This window comes from Lolium rigidum, chromosome 5 (genome assembly GCF_022539505.1).
Source record: "Lolium rigidum isolate FL_2022 chromosome 5, APGP_CSIRO_Lrig_0.1, whole genome shotgun sequence".
In the NCBI taxonomy this organism is placed as follows: Eukaryota; Viridiplantae; Streptophyta; class Magnoliopsida; order Poales; family Poaceae; genus Lolium; species Lolium rigidum.
In genome coordinates, this window is record NC_061512.1 from 17,592,043 (window position 1) to 17,609,693 (window position 17,651).

The 17,651-nt window shown below is 44.8% G+C and overlaps 2 protein-coding genes across 2 annotated transcripts; both read left to right on the top strand.

Moving 5' to 3' along the window:
* Positions 1 to 8,297: 8,297 nt before the first annotated feature.
* LOC124654188 (renalase-like) lies at positions 8,298 to 11,253 on the top strand. Its single transcript, XM_047193207.1, has 8 exons — positions 8,298 to 8,636; positions 8,725 to 8,997; positions 9,222 to 9,348; positions 9,964 to 10,025; positions 10,110 to 10,340; positions 10,443 to 10,564; positions 10,648 to 10,786; positions 10,921 to 11,253. Exons 1-8 carry the CDS (start codon positions 8,313 to 8,315, stop codon positions 11,080 to 11,082), a joined length of 1,440 nt encoding a protein of 479 aa, XP_047049163.1. The 5' UTR covers positions 8,298 to 8,312; the 3' UTR covers positions 11,083 to 11,253.
* Positions 11,203 to 15,881, top strand: LOC124655681. The gene is made up of 6 exons (XM_047194539.1): positions 11,203 to 11,238; positions 11,343 to 11,432; positions 12,511 to 12,604; positions 13,745 to 14,033; positions 14,919 to 15,018; positions 15,553 to 15,881. The coding sequence occupies exons 1-6, from the start codon at positions 11,203 to 11,205 to the stop codon at positions 15,634 to 15,636; spliced, it is 693 nt and encodes a 230-aa protein (XP_047050495.1). The 3' UTR covers positions 15,637 to 15,881.
* The last annotated feature ends 1,770 nt before the right edge of the window (positions 15,882 to 17,651 follow it).

Below are 17,651 nucleotides of genomic sequence, written 5' to 3' on the forward strand. Positions count from 1 at the left end.
TCGCAAGTGCGGCTCTTTTTAATCGCTAAATTATGGCAAATCTTCCGGCAGGCTGAGATAAGGTCTTTGCAGTCATCTCCGGCGAGCTGGAGAAGATCATCGCGGGGAAACTGGTTCCGACGTTCTTCATTATATCCGAGAGGCTCTGCGTGAGATGGTCGGAGATAAGCATAAGATCGAGTTTAACGCATAAGTTTTAGTTGATGAGTTCCAGATTCATACCCATGACATCCGCATTGAGTAAGTCCCAGTGCTTCTCCGCTGTCTCCATGTACTTCCGGAGCCCATTAATCTCTTTCTGCTGCTTCTGGAGAGTGTCATTGTCAACCTTTCTTTTCATTTCAAACTCGCCTTCTTTCTTGATAAGTTCGGAGTTCTTCTCCGCCAGCTGCTTTTCCGCTCGCTCTCGTTTTTGTTCCGCCTCCGCGAGCTTTGTCTCCAAATCTTGGTAAGAGGAGCGCAGGTTCTCGAGTTCGGTCGAAACTGTGGCGAGGGAAGAAGATGCACCTATCCAAAGATAAGTCAAAACCAATTTGATAGTCGGAACATGTACTAATGGCAAGATAGGACGGAAACCAACCTTGGGTTTCCGCCAGCTGTTTTTTTAGTTCTGCATTCTCTTGCTTGAAAGCCTGGATTTTCTCCACCTGGCCCAGGTCAATGTTCTTATGCAGTTCATAGTGCAGTGCTTGCTGTTTCTGTAATAGACACAGAGCAGGAGTAAATTCCGGTTACGCTATAAAAAAAATGGATCCTTTCGAAGCGTTATTGCCCGAAAATTCTCCGCCATAACGCTTGGGGGCTACTAGGACGTTTTAAAAAATCTTCTTCAGTTTAAGTTTCTTTTAACTATTTAGGTGCTAACTATTGAATAGTTTCCGCCTACATACTTGGGGGCTACTGGGAAGTACCTTGCGCTTGCAGAGGAGCTGGTCGCAGAACTGGCCGACGTCCTTCTTGAAATCCTGAATCTCCGACGATTCAGCATCAGGCTTCCCCCAGGCATTGTTCATCATGGCGTTAAGAAGATCTTGTTCCAGATCCCACTTCTCCGCTTCAGTGAGTTTATTGAAAAACTTGGTAGCGTATGCCTTGGGGGTGGAGGTAAGGTCGGTCGGATCGCCGAAGTTCTCCGGGAATCCGACAGCATCACTTGCTGCAGCTTCAGCCTTCCCTGAAGAATTAACTTCCGCTTCTTCTTGGCCTTGGACCTCGACTTCTTCTTGAGCAGGTCGCTTCGTGCCGGAGCTTCCTCCGTCTGCCTTCTCGCTACTTACTAGTATAATTTCCGGTGGAGCGGTAGCGGGCGCGGGTGAGGATTGAGCTCTGGGCGGAGAAGGTTGAGGAGTTGCGTGGGAGGAACTTGGTGGAGCTGGAGTTAGAGGACCAACAACCGGAGATCTCTTCATGTATTTCGTGATAGGCTTTTGGATGTTGGTCCGAGTGGTGGTGGTAGTCGGGTTCCTACAAACAAGTGAAGAAAATGTATAAGTAACAAGTTGAAAAAGTTAGCAAAGAGGCATCGAGCTCGGAAACTTACGTAGCGCCGGGAATGAGCGGGCGTGAACTTTTTCCTGTTGTAGTCAACAGTTTCAGGCGTTCGCGCTCCGCCTTCCTCGAGTCAAGCGGAGGTGGTTTTACAGTCTTGGCCTTCTTGGCGGAGGCCTCGCCGCTGGCTCCGGCTTCGGTACCGGAAACCTTGGAGCGGGAACGCTTAGTAGGTTGAGGAGCAACCTTCTTGGGTGCTTGCTCCTCCTCCTCATTGTCGTCCTCCGGATCCTCCTCCACCTCGCCGCTGACGGGGACTCTGAGTAAGGTGTGGAAATTCTCCTCCGCCAAAGTATTGAGCTGAAGAGGAAAAGCAAGGAAAAGTTAGAACACTTCACAAAATGAGAAGTTGAAAATAGCAAAGTACAGATGCGTACCGGAGGACACTGGTTGTTGATGTTGATGTCTTTCACTAATTCCGGGACCGGCTGGCCCCGACCAATCTTCACAAGAGTTTTGATCCTCCTCTTGAGAGAATCCGCTGGCAGGTCGTGGCGGGTGACTCGGAGTTGATCATCCACCCCGGTATACTCGCAGATTAAGCGCGAATTATACCTCAGCGGTTGGATTCGGCGAGAAAACTAGTTGAGTGTGAGATCAGTTCCGGTTAGCCCATCGTGGACTAACCAAGAAATCCTTCGCGCAGCCTTCTCTAAGATCGGGAAGTGAGCAAGGGTGGGGACGAAGCTCCAGCTGTCGAGTTCTTCCGGAGGATCGTTGACGAATTTGGGTCCGGAACTTTGACGTTCTTCACGTAGAACCATCCGGCATTCCAATACCGGACAGACTCGTGGGAAGAGTGTGGCGGATACATCCGGCCAGGGCGGAGCATGAAAGTCATGCTTCCGCAGTTCACCATGGCCTTGTCCTTTGTTTCCTTCTTAACTCGGAAGAAAAACTGCCACAGGCGGACGTAGGGGCGAATTCCGAGATGCCCCTCGCAGAGCGTCACGAAATTCGAGAGGAGGAGATAGGAGTTGGAACAAATGTTGTGGGGCTGAAGACCGTAGGTGGAGAGGATGGAGAGAAAGAACTCCGAGCAGGGGATCGACAGACCGCGCTCGACCCAAGCCTTCGTCAGGACACATTGGTCTTTATCCGGCTTGGAAGAGATGGAGTCTGCCATGAAACTCCAGTTTGGAGAAATCATTCCCTCACTCTGGAGGTCTCTGAGATCCGAATCCTTGATCTCGCAAGGCCACCACTGTCCTTTTTCGCCCTCTCGGATCCGGGCCTTGGAAGTCTTTTTCATTTCCGCCTCCTGCACTTTAGCGGCGATCCTGGCTTGGCCTTCAAGTTCCTCTTGGATCTCTTGGAGAGTTGGGATCCGGCCTAATGCGTTGCTGGAAGATGCGGAGAATGGTTGAGCTAACTTGGTGTCGGAAATATATGGTGGCAAGAATGCTAGGGGCTCCGGACAGCTTGGTTCTAATGAACTGGGTTCAGGGCTATTCGGAGAACTACCAATACATTTTGGTGAACCAGGTGACATGCTTCCGGCTGCACCCATGTGACGAACTAGTCCGAGTAACCGGATCTAATCTAGTCTAAACTACTTCTTCTTCTTCTACGGGTCCAGCGGACGTACCGTTAATGGCGCGGCGGTTCTTCGGCGCGCCGGTGAAGATAAGGTCACCGGACTTGGTGCGATGTCCTCCGCTTGACCACAGATCGGCGGCGGGTTGAATTTCCCGAACAACCGTGGTGATCTCAAGTCGAGGGTGGCCTTGGAACGGCGGCAGATGAAGCTTCCCGTGGGCGAGCTCGCCGGAGATGAGATCCGGTCGGCGGCGCGGATGGAGGAAGAAGATGAAGTGGTTGGAGCAGTGAAAGGAATGAAGAAGTTACCGACGCAGCGGAAGCCACGCGCGGAGATTCATGAGCCGGATCTACCGGTGGAAATGGAACGGTCACACCGTTGGATGGCCGCCACGTGTCTTAGGTCAAGACGGTGAAATCGAGGCAGCGGTAACTAGAACTGGGCAGCTCCAAAATTTCCGGCTGAAGATTTGCATCTGCAAAAATTTAGCGCGGGAAAAAAGGAAGTTCAGTGCAACGTGCGCGAAAAATCTGCTGAAGATACCGTTGAAGAAAAGCAAATGATTTCCGGTTAATTGAAGTCGGAAACAAGAAAGTTTTGGAAGCTCTTCTAGATTCTCTTCGGATCCGAGTTGAATGAAGTCGGAAGAATGATGAATCTCGGAGAACTTCGGGGGCTACTGTTGTGGGTATACTTTATGAGTATATCAACGGCATGGCCTAGATCCAGCAAGCTCTGGTGGCCCACAGATGGTGATGTGGCATGTGGCCCATTGGGCGGCCCAGTTGCTGTAGATCATGAAGGATGAAGTCCAGCCCAGGAGCGGGGAGCCGGATCCCAACCGACCTACGAAGGAGGCCGGATCCGTGGAGGCCCATAAGGTATCCGGATCCAGTACGACATAGATGGAAGGCGGATCCTTGACGTACACGGCAAGATATTGTACCATAGTTAGGCAACTTGTATTCCGGCTAGGACTCTCCATGTAAACCCTAGATCTGTGCGCCTTTATAAGCCGGATCCCGGGATCCCTAGAGAGACAACCACAACTCATTGTAACAACGCGAAAGCGCCCATATAATTCCAGACAAGCAGCAGTAGGCCCTGTCATCGAGCAGGTGTTCCGAAGCTGGGTAAATCGCATACCACCGTCCCGAGGACTCTCTTCCCTATGGCCCCTACTTCTTTTCCCCCTCGTGAGGATCCCTCCTCCGAGGTACCATCGAATAGGCAACGACAGGAGTCTCTTCTAGCCCGTCTACCAGGGGCTCTCCCCAGCGGCCCGAATAGTGCTCATTGGAGCATGTCCCCGTCAGGCACCTTTTCTGTTAGGTCGGCCTACAGAGGGCCAGGCCTTAGTTGGAAGTCCCACTTGTGGAAAGCCCCGATCCCTCTCAAAATTAATTTTTTTGTGTGGAAGCTTCTTCGGGACCGCCTCCCTCGCGGGTGGAGGTAGCCAAGCAGAATGGGTCGGGCAACGGCCTTTGTCCGTTAAGTGTGGTCCCTGAAGACAAGCGACATATCATGTTTTCTTGCCCCGCGACTCGACTTCTTTGGAGATTTCTACGTGAGGCGCTAGGGCCCGAGTGGCAGGCCCTGGACCTCAGAGAGTTCTTAGAAGTCCAGGCGAACCGTACTGGGAGTAGGAGGCGCCTATTCTGGTTAATGTTCGCTACTATGTCCCGGACCTTATGGAATGTGCGCAACAAGATGGTGATTGAGCGTATCTTCCTGAGACGAGCCTCTGACTCCATCTTCAAATTCTTGGTTTTTTTGCAGCAGTGGTACACGTTGTGTAGACAGCGTGACCGGGACCGTCTGGACGGCATGTTGGAGGATCTTCTTGCGGCGGCTCGTTGCCTATCTACGTCTTCGAGCGGTTGATGTGCCCTAGACCTAGTGTTGTATCTCCAGGCTTTTCTCTTTCGTTGGGCATGATGTGTTGTGGTCCCAGCAAATGTTTTTCTTTTTCTTGCACTTCTAGTTTGTGAACTTTGTATGGATGTTGGTGCTTTATTTATAAAGCGGGGCGAAAGCCTATTTCGAGGAGGAAAAGTTGGAAAAGTTAGACATCTTTGTAAGGGATGGTGTTCCACCACTTGGTAAGTGAGTGAGAAAAGGAGTAGTACACGCGCTCCTCCTACTCCGTCGTCACTCATCATGACGTGCAGGGTTTCCCGAGCCGCTCTATATAAAGTATCGCATTGCTGCCGCTGTAGAACACACCACAACCGAAAATAGGGTTTTGCCACCTCCTACGCAATTGATGTTTCATTTGTAAATGGTCAGTACATACGCCTTGCTCATCTCTATCTATTTAATATGTTTTGCGGGTACATGTTTAGTTACTATATGTTTTTGTTCACCATGTTGTCGAATGTATCTAGTATGTTCAAGATACATGTGGTAGTGGTTGTTTATGTCATGTTTTTTATTCTGAAATTATTCATGAAAATAGGGTTTAGGACACAATTATATTCAAGTGGATATGACACCACAATTATATTATTTTTTCTCTGTTTGAAAAACCCTATAAACAAATAAGCGGGAGGGGGTGTGAATCACTGGTAGATGGCTACGGGATCTAGCTAGATATATACAAAAGAAAAGATGGATGCGAGTGCCACCTCAATTTTTCTAGAAACTAAGGAAAAAATCTAACTAGTAAGAAGTCCACCAGGTCGGTCACATAGACAAGGCTTTGGAGGCCATATCCGAAGATGACTAGGACAGATCTGTCACGGGTTACTACATCCACACGCACGGGCCATACACGAAACAACGACACTAACCCTAACAAGCTCGGAGCTCCAAAGCCCTCTTATCCAACCATGACAGGTCTCTACTCCTCCTCTTAGCATGATCTTGTACATCCCCATATCTTCTTACACGATATATGTAAGTCCACATAGAAAAGGAACAATGTAGTGAAGTATGAGGTATCATGCTGAGATTAACGTTAGTTAAACTATTTTTTTCTTATTTAAAACTCATGTCATTTGCAACATATCTCATTTTCTTTCTTACAACATTAACCATATAACATTTATGCTAAATAATAAGTTTGATCTTTTTCAATTTTCAAGTTATTGAAAATACGCTTGCGCAAAATTTGAATAGTATATTTTGCAATATAATTTACAGTTTACTCGTAAAAATTAGTTTGACACATTGACCCTTTGGAAATATTCTTGATAAATTATTTTTTCTTATCTATATAAAAATAATAATAAAATGCATCCCTCGGTGATTCATTGGTGCAGCCAGAAATATAAAGTATCTTTTTGTGTTGCTGTCTTTTTTAGTGCCCTTAAAATATCTTCAAGCAACTATTTGAAACATATATAGTTCTTAACAAAATCTTGGCTGAGGCTTATATGTCTAATATTTTCTGGCTTACATGTACCTAACTAAGAATATTCTGGAGTTTACATGATTTGTACGTGCATGGGGTTCATAGTTGGTAGAGATGCAAGTGAGCAAATTTTGAACTAGAAATCCACGAAAAAACTAGAGGTAGAATTTAGGTGGGATCCCACTTGACACTTCAATAGTTGGCATGTCTTGCCTTATTTAGAGTCAACCAAGAGTTCCGGTACTTAAATAGCATGGTTACAACCTTGCTCGAGAAACCGAGTGATGTTTTAGGGCACATGGTTACTCTAAAAACAACTTGGGTCAAATAGAGAAGCAATTTAACAAGTTCATGGGCTACTATTTTTTATTCTATATACATGAGATATTAAATAACATCCTTCTAACAACTCTTATAATCGGCAATAAACTAGCTCGATGATGATTCTTGTGTTTCCAAAGTGCAACCATTTACACTGAGTTGTTTTCGATGAGAGCTTGAGATATATTTATATTGCTCAAAAGTTTAGCTCATTTCTATAGAAAGAGATTCAGTTGTTATCACATTAGGAACAAAAATACAAAATCATGCCAACAACTGCTTGCCAGTACTACAAAATCATTCTGGTTTCCTATTATTACTGTTGTAGCTCTAGTTTTCTCTTTTGCATTATATGCAGCATCAATGTTCAGCTTACAGCTTCCTTCTTGTGGCCGCTTCCTGCGAATTTTGTTATGCAGCTTGATAGCTAAATAAGAAGACTTTGCATTTAAAATTAATACAAGCTCTGATGTACTAGTATCATGATCCCATCTGCATGTTTGAGATGATTTCATTAAAGAATCACCACGTATATAATCATTTATGGGGTCCACGCCGACCACATTCCGCAGAGAATGTAGATACCTTTATCGGGATCACATATTGATCTGTCATGTAAATTTTGAGCCCAAATAACTTGGTGTATTTTATGAAGGTTCAAAATCGCAGGTTCAGTTAATCTAGACACATTTTAGCCACAGGGAGTAACAACTTTATCATAAGAGCATACAATTAATGTGTGATGTATGGTGTCCTTTTCAACGCCACGTTATACACATACATATGTTTTCTTTTTAGATATATTTTCTATACATAATATTTCAAATTAGAATAAAACCCTTTATAACATAGTTTTAGGTATCCTTCTCATATGGCCTGCTAGGAGATGACCTAAATGTATCATTTCAGATGGCCTAAACAGGCGAATACCTCACTACCCATTAGGGTTATGTCTGAGAATATTTTACTGTAGTTTTTTGCACATGAGGGAAGAGGGAGAGGATAAACCTCCTATCCAACCACCACTAGGTGGAGTGAAGAAAATCCTAGGCTAGTCTCCATTGAATAAATGAACATCCGCTATCTCGATCATGATTTCCTCAAGGGGAAAGTAAAGGCCCTTCCCCCTTAGAAGGTTGTGGGCGAGGAGGGATATGAACCCCCGACACCGTGGTTCGTAGCCACGTGCTCTAATCCTCTGAGCCATAGGTTCATCCGTCTCCATTGGATCTTTTTCTGGGGTACCCTTCATTTCCGGTTAAGAAAGCGTCTTTCTCTCTCTAAAAACCATCACGTTGTGTCGAGTGAGAATAAATATTTTTTCCTATTCCTATGTTGCTGAAGCTGGAGGGGAGGTGAGAGGTGCGAACCAAGGGTTTGACGAGGACGAGCTCCCAAAGCAACCGTGGATGCGAGCGTCGGTACATTTTCTTATACAGTACAAGTTTTACGAAAAAATAAATCCAACACGTAAACAGATAACGGCCTGCCTAGCGCTTACCCGCTGCCGCTCCCGCTCCGGCGTTTCGTCGAGCACCTGCGACTGCGATGCCGCCGTCTCTCCTCCTCCACCGCGCCCCATGCGCCCGTCCCGGCCCCGCGCGCGCCGCCTCCCGCCTTTCCGCGTCGGTGGTCTCCGCCGCCAACGGCGCCGGAGGGTCCCGTCCCCCGAAGCCGCGCCCGCCCCCGCGCGGCAAGCCCCGGTTCTCGCGGCAGTCCGCCATCAGGAAGAGCTTCCAGCAGGAGCAGGTGGTCTTCTCCACCCCGGTGCCCGCCGACCCCACCGTCGCCGTCATCGGCGGCGGCGCGTCCGGCCTCGCCTGCGCCTCCGCCCTCGCCGCCCGCGGCGTCCGCTCCGTCGTCTTCGACACCGTACTACTTCGCTCGCCCCCTCGCTCCACGGCCGCGCCGCGGGACACTCACTAACCCCTTTGCCCGCTTCCGCCGCGCGGTGATGCAGGGGAAGCACGGCCTCGGCGGGAGGCTGGCGACCAGGACGGTCCACGAGGAGCGGCGGCTGGTGTTCGACCACGCGGCGCAGTTCTTCACCGCCAGCGACGAGAGGTTCCGGAAGCTGGTGGACGAGTGGGTCGACAGAGGGCTGGTGCGCGAGTGGACGGGCTCCGTCGGCGAGCTCCAGGCCGGTGGCCAGTTCACGCCCACGCCATCCTCGACGCCGAGGTACATCGGCGTCAACGGGATGCGCCCGCTCGCCGATGCGCTGCTGCCCGAGGTATAACAGTCGTGCATTATCCACTTACTATCAAGCGAACTACAGCTTAATTCACTAACTACACATCTCAGGATCACATCCCACTGCGCAGTGCAGTTGCAGTGAACTGAATGTTACTACTGCGCAGTTAACTGTACTTCATCAATTACTCACTGAACTTCCAGTTTCTACCACTTTCGTGGCTCTTCGTTTCGTTGCTGAGGTTTGTATATCAACCTATGCAGAATGACCTCGTTAAAGTTGTACGGCCTTCGTGGATAAGCAAGCTTGAGCCGTTCAACGGCCTGTGGCGCTTGTTTGAGAATGAGAAGCCCCAGGGGCAATACGATGCAATTGTAATAGCACATAATGGTCAGTGCAATTTTCGCTCCTACAATGTTTCTCTTTAAGTTTTTTCCTGCACAACACATGCTTTAATATTTCATCTTGCTCAGTTGCTTGTAAGTCTACTAGTTTAGCAGTTCAGTCTTCAGTGTTCTCCAATAGGGTGTGACAGGCTCCTGACAGCTCTATAAAATTTGTAAACCCAAGTGTCCTGTGTCCCATGTTATGAAGAAAAGTCCAACAGAATTTAAAAATTTACTACCTAGGAACAGTTTCTTACTAGAATGTCAGCTCTGAACCGAATTGGGTTTCATTGCCACTGAGAGATTACTGTACAAAATTCCTTGTTTTTTAATGAGTTTGGATAGCTTTGGCACATTTTCTTCTTCCATCGGTTTATGAATCAAAACAGAATATAAACAGGTGGTAAGATCGATTTACCAAAGAGCAGTAAATGGATCACATAATTTGTGGAAGTAAAACACCATAGACAAGAATCATAGATTCTTTTATGCAATATCCTCCTGAGAGTTTACGGAGCTCATTTAATTCTGCATACAGGAACTACATCATGTTCTAACTTTTCTCCAAGACAACCATATACATTCCCTGGTTGACCTTTTTTTTTAACTCATTGACCAGGGAAATGTTCCAACCGTCTGCTTTCTACGTCAGGTCTACCCCAACTGACAAAGCAAATGAAGGTTTACACTGAACCAAATTTTTAACTCCTCAGATATATCTTTTTCTTCTAAACCCTTACTGAACTTCGTGCCCTCTCTATTCAGAGACTGGACCTGAGTTCTGTCTGGGCACTACTTGCGGCATTTGAAGATCCTCTTCCAATCCCACATAATAGTTCTCATGGCGCATTTGAAGGAGCCTTTGTGAGAGATGTGGATTCTCTCTCTTGGATGGCCAACAATACTCGGAAACTTTTCCCTTTGGAGGCAGACCGACCGGAGTGCTGGACATTTTTCAGCACAGCTTCTTATGGAAGAAAAAACAAAGTTCCACAGGTGGCCTTTTTCTTATGAAGTTGTTCGACACTTCTTCTCTCTATCATTTGGTTTCATCCTTTGTAATGGATTTCTCTGATGCATTTGACCATTTAATTATAGGAAAACATCCCGAATGCCACTGCAGAGAAAGTGAAACGAGAAATGCTTGGGGGAGTTGAACTTGCTTTGGGACTCTCAAAGGGATCACTTCAGCTACCATTTTACACAAGAGTACAGTTGTGGTATGATAATGAACACGTTGGGCATTCCATACTACTTACACTTTCATTAATACACAATGACGAATTCATACCGGCAAACACAGGGGTGCAGCTTTACCGATGAACACTCCAGGAGTACCGTGCATATTTGATCCCCAGGGGCGAGCAGGCATTTGTGGTGACTGGCTCACGGGTTCCAGTATAGAAGCGGCTGTACTGAGCGGAATGTCTCTTGGAGATCATGTAAATGCTGCTACCGTCACTCTTTGTACACTCCCTTAGCATATCTTACGTTTTCATCAGTCAAGAAACAAGCTTAAGCTACACGGGTTCAGTCAGTTTAATGCAAAGCTCTTGGTTCAAATTTCTTGATGCAGGTCGCTGACTACTTCGCGAGCCGTGGAGAACGACCCGAGGAGTTTGCGATTGGTTTGGATGACAGCTTAATCCGAGTGGAAGGTCATGATATTGGGCAGTTCCCCGGTCTAGACTCCCAGAAGCCACAGGTAGCTGAACCTCAGCTGACACTGAGCATATGAACCTTGCCTTGATGATCTTGCGCTGATCATTGCTGTAGCATTGTAAATGATGAGCAGATTATTTTGTTGCAAATAGTTCATATGTTGTAACCTTCTGAATGTAACATGTAACAGTGTACCATGTATGTAGAAATTTTGTCAAAAGTAGATGCTCCTGTATGTAATTCTTCAGAAATTGCATCTGGTCATTTTTTTAGACGCATGAATTTTCAAATATTTCTCGCAAGAAATGCATTGTGCCCTACAAAATTCATGTGTAGCTCTTATACTTTGAAGCCCGCAACCTCGCCAACACAACATCAAAGAAAAATGCAGCATTGCAAGTTTACAACAGCCTACTAGCAGAACTGGTGATAAGTTGAAGAAGAAACAGAAATGCAACAGTTGATAGTTACGGATTAGCATAAAGACTGATACAGTGGGCTGCACGGACATCACCATGTCAAGCGCTAGACCAAGTTCTCCGATGAATGAACCGGAGCTCTTAAGTGGTTACACAACAAGGGCTCGAGCTAGGTTCTCCCATTTCTAATGAATGAACCGCAACTAGAGGCGAATCTTCTCACCAAGCTTGGTATTATGTATGTGGAAGTTACACAAATTCATGTGCTACTATGGTTTGTACATTTCCATTAGTTACCACACTAGGGATAAATGATTACACATCCTATTGTTCATCTAGTGACATTATTCTAGGTTGCCTTGTTTGCTTGAGATGGTACTTTTGTTAATCAGCATCATGCCAAAGTTCTTAAGGCTCAATGTTTATTCTTAATCTTGATAAGCTTTTCCTACCAATGGAGTATTAGTGAGATGTGTTGCATCATCTTTATGATAGAACTTGATGCCCATAGAATGCTTATCAATAACATAATTACGTATGCTATCACTTGTTGCTTGTTATGTAGTGTTTTATCCATACCACCATGTTTATGAGAGAGATCAAGTGAAACCATGAACCCCAATCCATTTGAACTATAAAAAACACACTTCACTTTATTTTTCTTGCACTTTTATTTTCAGTACTTATTAATTTCGAAAATACAAACATAGTTTGCATACCATAATTATTTTATTTTGTTTTGTATTACCTACACACCATTGCGCATGATAAACACCTAGTTGGAGATGAGGATACAAAACTATTTTTTATTATTTTCAGGTTGTTTGAAGGGATAGAAGATGGAACCACGTTTCTCCCCGGGAATTCGATATAAACCTCAAGTCGCCCTTATGGAAAAAATAGACACTTTCTGCATGACTCCACGCTTGGAGTCTCAACAAATTGGTAAACACGTGTAAATTTGTTGCCATCAAGCACCACATTTCCTTTCTTTTTTTGTTGCATCCTCCATGTTCTGACCACCCCTTCTTCCTCCTCCTAACCATTCTCAGCTTGACTGTTATTTTTTTTTTTTGAAAGTTCAGCTTGACTGTTATCACCACGACCATAACTACCATTATCATTACAACGTCCACGTCCACGACCCATGCCTGGCCACACCCTTATCTGACATGCTAGGTAGCCCTGAGTTTTTTTTTGAAAACCAAAGCCACCTGAGGGTGCAAGCCTTATATACGTGTGCATGCATACCGCAAAAAAAACACCAGATAGGTAATTTTTTTATACTTGATGAGGAACAGTTCTCTTCTCCATCCTCGAACAATTGATACAACATTATTCAGTTGATTCCGGACATCAATTTTCTCTCGAATCCTATAGAAGTTTCCCGCATAATAATAAAAGTAGGTTAAAAAAACACAAACTCTCTAACTTTCGAATCCAACACTTTAAGCATGCTTTTATAACCATGAGGAGAACCATGGATCTACACCCACAAACTCAAGTAACTAAGCTCAATGATTGATGGGTTAGTGAAGCCGCCATATGTGGCGAAGAGTACTGTATGGCATAAGAAAGTCCACGAGCCTTCTTTTGTAATTTTCTCCAATCTCCCAAGCACGGGAATTTCCTAATGAACAAATTATCTCCCAGAGTTCCCATCTTCGCCTCTTATGCCAGATCTCACGCTGATCGCATGTTTTTGAAAAAAAGAGTAGTGACTGGACTCACGATCAATATGAAGCCTAGTGACAATAAGCCACTGATTGTCTTCCTGAGCCGGCAGTTACTGATATTAGAATACCACATCATCTAGATCTTTCTCATGCACCCGCGTCATCGATTCCAGATCGCCTTGGTTCGCCATCCCCTAACAACAAGCTTTCGTTGGTTGCCATACGAGAAGCTAGGCCAAGCCCTTGCAAACCCTAAACCACGAGGCGGTCGCCAATGTCGAGCATGAATACTAGGACAATCCCTTGATCAACCTGAGCGACCGCGGCCTAGAAGGAGAAGGAAAGATCTCAGCTTCAAGGATGACGAGAGGGAAAAAGACAGAGGGAGATTAATCATTTTTAAAATACCTGGTGCATTTGGGGCATTTTTGTAATTTATTCTTTGTACTGTTTTGGCATAATTAAGGTGTTACTCTTTTTTAGGCCTTGTTTGGCAGCCCGGGTTTTAGGTGGATTCACGTGTATTTTACCAGCCTAGCCCATTACCCAGAAATACTCGCTACAGCCCATTTGGCAGCCCGGTATAGAGGCGTGTAAACCCGAGAAAACTCCCACAAACTCGTCGGGTCGACGGGTTTCCAAGACGCGAGGAGGGTGACGCGTTTCTTACACGCGGCGGCGGCGGCTGCAGCAAAACTACCGTCGCGGCTGAGCTTCACTGACGGCGCGGTCGATCTTGCCGCCGTCAGATTTCGCCGCCGCCAGATCTCGCCACCGCGTCCTCCCGCCACCACCTCCTCGACACGAAGACCTCTTCGGTCGCCAGATCCCGCCGCCTCCTCGCCGTCGCCCCCAACGGAACCTCCAACCACCGTATCCTCTGCGCCGTCAGCTCGGCCACCAGCAGCTCCGTTGAACTGGCGTTCACTCCGGTATGAATTTGTTATACTCTGTGACTTACCTGTGCAGGGAAAATTTTATCTGGCTTAATTCGTTGGGCCTTGTAGTTGCCTGTAGGATCCGTAGTTGTGCAGTTATACTCTGAAAATCTTGTGGATTTGATGATATTCAAGGAGCCATCTTCACCGATGGTTATGCATTGTTAGTTCTGAAATTCCCATCAGTTACGGCTGAGCTCAAAAAGAGGGTTAGGGCATAACACGTCTATACTTCAGGCGTTCATGCGGAGCTCTGGTATGGTGTTTTGGTATATACATGGCGAGTACTTTGTAGTTTCTCACAGCAGGTCCAGCATACAATCTCTACCTGGGGAGCCTGGGAGCTTGATATTGCAGAATATTGCTAAGTGTTGGGCTTGGTTGCTATGAGTACTGATAAGTGTGCTGTCAGATAACTCAAATGCAAAGTTATGGACGTTATCGGTGTTTGTTTTTGTTTCTGTCCTGGCTTGGACATGTCGTGTCCTGAAGCTTTTAGACATTGTTGACTTGCCCTGCTAAAACAAGTCTGTTTGGTCAGCATCCTATTTAGACATTGTTGACTTGCATCTGCTAAAACAAAGCGTAGTAGTTTCCGTTTGCTCATCTTCCTATTTAGGCTTTGTTGATTCGTAGTTATGCTTTCATATCTGTTGGATAGTTGCCTTCTGGTTCATGATTTTGTTATTTCCTGTAGATTTTCTCTTTTACCGTCTGACTTATCCTGGGTCCGGTCTATATTAAGTTTATGCTTAAGTTTATCTGTGTGAGTGAACTTGTCCATGTCCACTGATTATATGCCTATGTTTAGTAACCATTTATGCCTCTGTTTATGCAGTAACATATGCAGCTTACTAACAGTTTATGCCTGTTTTTCAGGAACCCAAGCCTTATTGGATTTCAATCGAAGAGGAGGAGGGTCCACCAAGCTGGGACCCTGTGCCTGACCCTTGGAGCTGTTTACCTCATCCTGGCAAAGGTAAAAGCAATTCCTTGTTTCTTAATTTGCTCTTTCATTGTTGTATACATAGTATACCTTGTTTCTGCATGTTTTTTTGTTGATCTTGTAGTACATGTTTTTCTTCATTGATAGAATGGATCTACAGAGCATAGAGCGTATTAGAAAGAGGAAGGCCGATGATGAGGATGAGTTGTTGTTCTTTATTATTCCAGCACTGTATGTGCATCTTAGTAATAAAGTGGAAAAAACTATACTATGGTTTCGTAGACAGTTTTTTGTCAATCTCGTAGATGACAAAGATGGCACAGCTATTCTATGGTTTCGTAGACAGTTGGCTAGGTTAACTTGAGGTAAGATCATTGCTCTCGTCTCTAATTTTCTGTAACACTTCTCATCCTGAATGCTATGGTTCATAGATACATCTTTCAAATGCTATCCTACTGTGCTGAATTATTTCTCCTGTTTTCAAATGCTATGTTTTCAACTTGACTCCTTACGTTAACTTCACAGATCTGACACATGTTTATTAATGAATGTTCAATGTCCTTTCAGGTATTGTTCTTATCTATCCCACCTATGGAAGATTGTCTTGAGAAGGGAGAAAAATCCTCATCTATGTATCACTCTTGCTTTTGATGGGAGGAGATGTACTGTTTTTTGATGCAGTGTACTTAAAGCGGCGGAAGCTTGTTTTAACTGTTGGTCGTTAAGCTAGGGACATGTTTAGCCTGTTTCATTGTGTCAGGGCCTTGTTGCTGGATGTACAGTTTGCACTAGTATCATGTGTTCGGGAATCTTATTTCGCAACAATTAACTTCAGCGCTCCTGCATGCTTCAGGACACAAGTTTACAAGGGATTGTTGTTAATGTACTCTGATCAAGAAGTTGTACTCCCTTGCTTGAAGTGCTACCTAAAAACTAATGCTAGTACTTTGGTTACTTGTGATGCCGAGCTGTTGATGAACAAAATGGCATAAAGTTTTGTTTTTTATTACTTCACTCTGCAACGTGTCATTTGCTACAGGTTAGTTTCCAATTGCAACCAAATCAAAACCTATGTGCCAGAAGCTTAATCCGAGTGGAAGGTCATGATATTGGGCAGTTCCCCGGTCTAGACTCCCAGAAGCCACAGGTAGCTGAACCTCAGCTGACACTGAGCATATGAACCTTGCCTTGATGATCTTGCGCTGATCATTGCTGTAGCATTGTAAATGATGAGCAGATTATTCTGTTGCAAATAGTTCATATGTTGTAACCTGCTGAATGTAAAACATGTAACAGTGTACCATGTATGTAGAAATTTTGTCAAAAGTAGATGCTCTTGTATGTAATTCTTCAGAAATTGCATCTGGTCATTTTTTTAGACGCATGAATTTCCAAAGATTTCTCGCAAGAAATGCATTGTGCCCTACAAAATTCATGTGTAGCTCTTATATTTTGAAGCCCGCAAGTTACCTTGCCAACACAACATCAAAGAAAAAATGCAGCATTGCAAGTTTACAACAGCCTACTGGCAGAACTGGTGATAAGTTGAAGAAGAAGCAGAACATGCAACAGTTGATAGTTACGGATTAGCATAAAGACTGATACAGTGGGCTGCGCAAAGACTGATACAGTGGCTGCATGGACATCACCATGTCAAGCGCTACACCAAGTTCTCTGATGAATGAACCGGAGCTCTTAAGTGGTCACACAACAAGGGCTCGAGCTAGGTTCTCCCATTTCTAATGAATGAACCGCAACTAGAGGCGAATCTTCTCATCAAGCTTGGTAGTATGCATGTGGAAGTTACACAAATTTATGTGCTACTATGGTTTGTACATTTCCATTAGTTACCTCACTAGGGATAAATGATTACATATCATATTGTTCATCTAGTGACATTATTCTAGGTGCCTTGTTTGCTCAAGATGGTACTTTTGTTAATCAACATCATGTCAAAGTTCTTAAGGCTCACTGTTTATTCTTAATCTTGATAAGCTTTTCCTACCAATCGAGTATTAGTGAGATGTGTTGCATCATCTTTATGATAGGACTTGATGCCCATAGAATGCTTATCAACAACATAATTACATATGCTATCACTTGTTGCTTGTTATGTAGTGTTTTATCCATGCCACCATGTTTATGAGAGAGATCAAGTGAAACCATGAACCCCAATCCATTTGAACTATAAAAAACACACTTCACTTTATTTTTCTTGCACTTTTATTTTCAGTACTTATTAATTTCAAAAATACAAACATAGTTTGCATACCATAATTATTTTATTTTGTTTTGTATTACCTACACACCATTGCGCATGATAAACACCTAGTTGGAGATGAGGATACAAAACTATTTTTTTATTATTTTCAGGTTGTTTGAAGGGATAGAAGATGGAACCACTTTTCTCCCCGGGAATTCGATATAAACCTCAAGTCGCCCTTATGGAAAAAATAGACACTTTCTCGCATGACTCCACGCTTGGAGTCTCAACAAATTGGTAAACACGTGTAAATTTGTTGCCATCAAGCAGCACATTTCCTTTTTTTTTTGTTGCATCCTCCATGTTCTGACCACCCCCTCTTCCTCCTCCTAATCATTCTCAGCTTGACTGTTATTTTTTTTTTTGAAAGTTCAGCTTGACTGTTATCACCACGACCATAACT

Coding starts and splice junctions, on each gene's coding strand:
- LOC124654188 (XM_047193207.1), top strand. CDS start 8,313: ATGCCGCCGTCTCTCCTCCTCCACCGCGCCCCATGCGCCCGTCCCGGC. Junction 8,637..8,724: donor GCTCCGTCGTCTTCGACACC/GTACTACTTCGC, acceptor GCGGTGATGCAG/GGGAAGCACGGCCTCGGCGG. Junction 9,349..9,963: donor AATTGTAATAGCACATAATG/GTCAGTGCAATT, acceptor CTCATTGACCAG/GGAAATGTTCCAACCGTCTG.
- LOC124655681 (XM_047194539.1), top strand. CDS start 11,203: ATGTATGTAGAAATTTTGTCAAAAGTAGATGCTCCT. Junction 11,433..12,510: donor ACAGCCTACTAGCAGAACTG/GTGATAAGTTGA, acceptor TTGAAAGTTCAG/CTTGACTGTTATCACCACGA. Junction 15,019..15,552: donor TTTACCTCATCCTGGCAAAG/GTAAAAGCAATT, acceptor ATGTCCTTTCAG/GTATTGTTCTTATCTATCCC.